Below are 6000 nucleotides of genomic sequence, written 5' to 3'. Positions count from 1 at the left end.
CAGACAACTCTGTATCAGATAGAATTTGTTTCTGAAACAAAGATGCTTTTTTTTTTTTTTTTTTTTTTTTATGGCAACCCCATTATTTGAGCCATCATCACTGCCTCCTAGGGTCTGCACTGGCAAACTGAGTCAGAAGCCAAGGCTGAGAATTAAACCCAGGGACTGTGTTATGGGGCCAGATGTCCTAAATGCTAGGCCAAATGCCCACCGCAGTCTTTAGTTTTTAATCTTATTTTCTTGACGAGAATATCAGAAGCTTCTCTTTCATCTAGAAGCCTTTTTTTTCAGTCTGTCATCTAAACTTAGAATGTGGATGCCATTTTAAATCTTGTGGCAACATAAAAGCAAACCTTCAATGTTGGAATGGTGTAAAGGGAGTTTTTTTGTAAGCTTTATTTTTAGTTATTTGAAAGGTGGAATCAGAGAGTGTCCATCTGCTGGTTCATTCCCCCACATGGGCCAAGCCAAAGTTAGAAGCCAGGAACTTAGGCCATTGTCCATTGCTTTCCCAAAAGTAGAGTATCCGGGACTTGAACTGGCATCCATATGGGGTACCAGCATTGTGGGTGTTGGCCTCACCCGCTGCACTGCAATACCAGCCCACAAAGGGAGATCTGGAGTGCCTTCTTGTATCTGGAATGAGCCAGAAACATCAAAAATATAAAATTTAGGTACAGATCTCCTTTTGATAGTTTGCACTTGACTTTTATTCTTTCTTTTCATTTTTTAAAACATTTATTTGAAAGGCAGAGGGACACAGAGGATGGGAGGGAGAAATAGAGAGATCTTCCATGTGCTGCTTCATTCCCAAGATGGCCACAGTGGCAGGGGCTGGGCCAGGCCGAAGCCAGGAGCTAGGAACTCCATCTGGGTTTCCCACGTGGGGGTCAGGGACCCAGGTACTTGGGCCATCTGCTGCTGCTTTCCCAGGTGCATTAGCAGGGAGCTGGATTGGAAGCCGAGCAGCCAGGATATGGGATGAAGGCCTGGCAGACAGCAGCTTAATCAGCTGGACCACACGTCCTGTTCTTTCTCTCTTAGCTACGGAAGATGGCGGGAGATAGGAATGGGAATATTTGATCTTTTATTTCCTGCAACCTTTTCAAAGGAACATTTGTAGATTGTTCTTTGGTTAATATAAAATTAACGTACCAAGGTTACTACAAAATTCTTGGTCTCCAGCTTTTCCTTAGGGCCCTGGTTCAGTATCTTGAAATAAAGCAGGGGCTGGCACTGTGGCGTAGCGGGTAAAGCTGATGCCTGCAGTGCCGGCATCCCATATGGGTGCCAGTTCTAGTACCAGCTGCTCCACTTCCCATCCAGCTCTCTGCTATGGCTTGGGAAAGCAGAAGATGGCCCAAGTCCTTGGGCCCCTAAACCAGCGTGGGAGACCTGGAAGAAGCTCCTGGCCCAGCTCTGGCTGTTGCAGCTAATTGGGGAGTGAACCAGCAGATGGAAGACCGACCTCTCTCTAACTCTTTCAAATAAATAAATCTTTTTTAAAAAAGAAATAAAGCAATATTTATTGTTGTGGAAAGTTCTTTTTTTTTTTTTTTGCGTTCATGTTGGTATGTTCAGGAAACTCTTTGGGGCTGGCGTTGTTACAGAGCCGACAAGGCCGTGCTGCCTGTGATGCCAGCGCCCAGGGCTGTCACAGCCATCTGGGGAGTGCACCAGCAGAGGGACCATCTCTGTAACTCTGACTTTTAAGTAAATCAAAAAGTTTTTACGATTTTATTGGTTTACTTGAAAGGCAGAGAGAGAAAGAGAGGTCTTCCATCCGCTGGTTCACACCCCAGGTGGCTGCAACCGCCGGAGCTGAGCCAGGAGCTTCTTCTGAGTCTCCAACGAGGGTGCAGGGGCCCAAGGACTTGGGCCAAATTCTGCTTTCCCAGGCCATAGCAGAGAGCTGGGTCAGAAGTGGAGCAGCCGGGACTTGAACCAGCGCCCATATGGGATGCCGGCGCTGCAGGTGGTGGCTTTACCCCTTCCGCCACAGCTCCGGCCCCTAAATAAATTTTTTTTTTTTTAAATTTCTGTTCTGAAGGAAGATCCCAGCTGTTACTACTGAAGCCACGATTTCCTCCAAGACCGGCCAGGACTCGACTGAACTTTGTTTCTAACGAAAAACAGGTCCTTTCTCGGGAGAAGGCCCGTTATCACCACGTGCCACTTGCAGCTGGGGACAAGCGCGCCCACGTCGCGGGGAGCTGTCCCCCGGGGGCGCACCTGCGGCGGCCACGCTGCTCGTCGCCCTCGGGTCCTGCACCCCGTCATTTTCCGTAGAAGCCTCCGGTCGGGGGGGAGGCGGGGGCTTCGGCGGCAAAGGTGTCCACAGCGCCGGCCAGACGCGAGGCGGGAGGGCCGCCGCGGCCGCAGCAAACGCAGTCAGCAGATGCGCTGATCTCGGTGCAGGAGTGAGGACCACGCACAGAGGGCATCTGGGCGTGGACATTCGATGATGAAAATGACCGACGTGGCGTGAGGAGAGCGAGGTAGACGAGAAACGCTCCTGTCCGCTTCTCGTCCTAGCGGTCCCTGGCCGGGGCCATTAGCGGATCCTGCCGTCCCACTCCGGCTCAGCAAATCCAACTCCCAAACTCACCTTTCCCACCACCCGGAAGCCACTTTGCTCCCGCCTGCCCGAGCGACTGCCACTGCGCAGGCGCGGGGGTTAACGCTCTTCCCCCCCTCCCCACTGGGCTACATTCTGCGCAGGCGCAACGCCTCTGCCCCGCCCTCTAGCCCGCGCCACTCTCTCGGCGGCGACAGCGGTCGGCGACTGCGGCGCGCCGTCTGACGCGTTCGATTGCGTCACTTCCGCTCCCTCCCGGGAGGCGGTGCTGGGCCGGTGGCAAGCCCCCGGAGGGAGCCGCAGTAGTACGACGGAAGATGGCGACGAGCGGCGGCGATGAGGCGGCGGCAGCGGCGCCGGCGCCGGGGGCCCCGGCAGCGGGGGCGGACGCGACCCCGGGCTGGGAGGTGGCGGTGCGGCCCCTGCTGTCCGCGTCCTATTCCGCCTTCGAGATGAAGGAGCTGCCGCAGCTGGTGGCCTCAGTCATCGAGAGGTACCGGGCGGCGGCCCCGGCGAGGCGGCGCAGGGGGGGAGGGGAGGGCGAGCCGGAACGTCTGGACCCGCTTCCCGGCCGCCCCCCGGCGCTCGCGGACCCCAGCCCCGGCCACGGGCTCGGGGCTTCCCGGGCCTGGGGCAGGAGGGCTTGTGCGCGGGTCCTTCGGCCGGCCTGTGTAAATGATCCGTGCCTCAGTGTCCCCTCCCGAGCAGAGTTTGGGGGCCGCCCTCGCGGGAGGGCGTGGCGGGGCGCGCTCGAGAGGGGCTGGGGGGGCCCGGCGCCGCGAGGGGACGGCCCCGCTGCGGTAAGGTCACGGCCCGGATGAGTCTGCATTTCTCGCCCGCGCTGCGCTCGGCCCCCCGGCCTGGGCGGGAGCGGCGCCCGGGGCTTAGGTTGGAGACGGCCCGCATAGTTTAATAACGGCCCCTCCCGGGAGAGCCCCCGGGGGCGCGTGCCGCCGGTGTCCCCACTCACGACCGTGTGTTTTGACGTTGCCCTCCGTGCGCGTTGCTGCTGTGGCGTGATTAAAGACCTTTCGGTGTGTGAGTCTGAGATCATTTACCCCCAGGAACGTATTCCTTCTCGCCCGCATCACCTCCCGGCTTCCCCTGCCCCGCCCGTGGGTCCGCTCCTGCGTGGTTTTGTCTCTCTGCACCGAGGCTCTTAGATCGCGAGGTTGTCTCGCACCACGCGGAGACCTCCGGGGGCTGGCCTGGTCGCGGCGTGTCGCTCGTTCAGGGCTGGACCCGGGCCCTGAAAGCCAGGCTCAGTGCTTCTAGCCAAGGCTCGCTTGAGCAGCTGCTTGTACAAGTGCTGACTGGGTCATTTTAGCCGCGGGCCCACCAGGGTCTACATAACGTTATCCCGAGGTTGGAACTCGTCATGGGCTCTCAGGGGAGGCCGTGACTCGACAGCTTGTTAATTGCGGTGCTGCTTCTTGGTGTCAGGCTTGCAATGTGTTGGACGGAGAGTTTTTGACAAATAGGAATGGTTGGGTTTGGTAGCTTCAGGGTTAAGTGTCCCGGTGGGTTTTCCTGTGTAATTATGAAGCAGTGTCCTGAAGGAGTGAAGAGGTATCAAGGAGGATGCTCTCAAACCATGTAGTTTCTCTCTTTTTTATTCTTTTTCATGGTTTTAGACATTTGAATTAGTGATATTTTTCCTGAGTCATGTTACTTATGATCAACAATGTACTTTTTACAACATTTGCTTTTGTATTTTTATTTTTATTATTTTTTTTAAAGATTATTTATTTGAAAGAGTTACAGAGAGAGGTAGAGACAGAGAGAGGTCTTTCATCCGCTGGTTCACTCACCAGATGGCCACAAGGGCCACAACTGGGCCAATCCAAAGCCAGGATCCAGGAGCTTCTTCTAGGTCTCCCATGTGGGAGCAGGGGCCCAAGACTTTGGGCCATCTTCTGCTTTCCCAGGCCATAGCAGAGAGCTGGATGGGAAGTGGATCAGCCAGGTCTTGAACCGGTGTCCATATGGGATGCCAGTGCTTCAGGCCAGGGCGTTAACCCGCTGCGCCACAGCACCTGCCCCTGCTTTTGTATTTTTACGAACATGAGCTGAGTAGGTGATGAAGTCCTGTGTTCTGTATTCTGGGGCTATGTCTTTAAGCTAGGATAGTTACGCAGCCTCCTCCAGGCTGGAGAAGGAACCAAAACTAAATACACTACACTAGGTTTTTATTTTGTCCTGCAGTGGATCCATCCGGTCGTCTGTGTTAGCTGAGAAAATCAAGAGTTTGTAGACAGTGAGATCTCTTCTCTCCGCTGTGATGGATGTTTTATTAGAGGGGAAGATCTCGGAAGTCTGTTCTGGCTTGTGTGGTTCAGTTAGCTTCCAATATTATGTGTGCTCCTCAGAGTCAGAGTAGTATGGTTTTTTTTTAATGTTTATTTTAATTTTTTAAAAAGACTATTTGAAAGATAGGGTTACAGAGAGGGAGATGAGGAGAGAGAGCAAGAGAGAGCCTCAGTCTGCTGATTTACTCCCCCAGTGGCTGCAACTGCCAGAGCTGTGCCAGGTTGAAGCCAGGAGCCTAGAATTCCATCCAGGTCTCCCGTGGGAAAGGGAGAGTAGTACAGTGGAGGGGAGAAGGAGGGAGAGCCGGTGAATGATCTTCCTTCCACTGGTTCACTCCCTAATGTCTGCGACTACTAAGGCTGGAGCCACGTGGACCTTCTACATGGGTGTAAGAAACCCAGGAAGTTGAGTCACTCTCTCCTGCTTTCTGGGGTCTGCATCAGCAGGAGGCTGGACAGCAAGTGGAGGAGGCAGGACTTGAACGTGCGCTCCGATATGGAATGCAGGCGTCCCAAGTGGCATCGTAATCCATGGTGCAACAGTGTTTGCCCCCAGAATATCATCTTAAGAAAAATTTCCTGGAGAAGTGTTTGGCTTAGAAGTTCTTTAAAGTGATAACAATTAAATGTAGCAGGTGTTAGTTTGGCATAGAGCACAAGTCAGGCAATGTTCTGCAAAGGCCAGGTAGTAAATAATTGTAGATCCTGTGGTCTGTTTGCAGACTGCTCTACGCTGCCACTGTGGCGTGACAGTAGCCATCCACAGTATTGTAGATTAATGAATGGATGTGGCTCTGTTCAAAATATTGTTTTAAAAAGATTTCTTTATTTATTTGAAAGGCAGAGGGGGCCGGCGCTTTGGCTCACTAGGCTAATCCTCCACCTAGTGGCGCCGGCACACCGGGTTCTAGTCCCGGTCGGGGCTCCGGATCTTGTCCCAGTTGCCCCTCTTCCAGGCCAGCTCTCTGCTGTGGCCAGGGAGTGCAGTGGAGGATGGCCCAAGTGCTTGGGCCTTGCACCCCAGGGGAGACCAGGACAAGCACCTGGCTCCTGCCTTCGGATCAGTACGGTGCACCGGCTGCAGCGTGCCAGTTGTGACGGCTATTGGAGGGT

At 54.2% G+C, this 6000-nt stretch overlaps 1 protein-coding gene across 2 annotated transcripts in view; it reads left to right on the top strand.

Moving 5' to 3' along the window:
• The first annotated feature begins 2895 nt into the window (after nucleotides 1-2895).
• Nucleotides 2896-6000, top strand: part of UBR4 (ubiquitin protein ligase E3 component n-recognin 4) — a 157591-nt gene continuing 154486 nt past the window's right edge. For both annotated transcript variants that reach the window (XM_062190527.1, XM_062190526.1), the window contains exon 1: nucleotides 2896-3071. In XM_062190527.1, coding sequence (XP_062046511.1) covers nucleotides 2896-3071 — 176 coding nt within the window. The remainder of the gene's footprint in view (nucleotides 3072-6000) is intronic.

Source organism: Lepus europaeus, chromosome 5 (genome assembly GCF_033115175.1).
Source record: "Lepus europaeus isolate LE1 chromosome 5, mLepTim1.pri, whole genome shotgun sequence".
NCBI classification, from domain to species: domain Eukaryota; kingdom Metazoa; phylum Chordata; class Mammalia; order Lagomorpha; family Leporidae; genus Lepus; species Lepus europaeus.
Note: the sequence above shows the minus strand (reverse complement) of the source record. Positions and strands in the feature narration are given on the sequence as shown.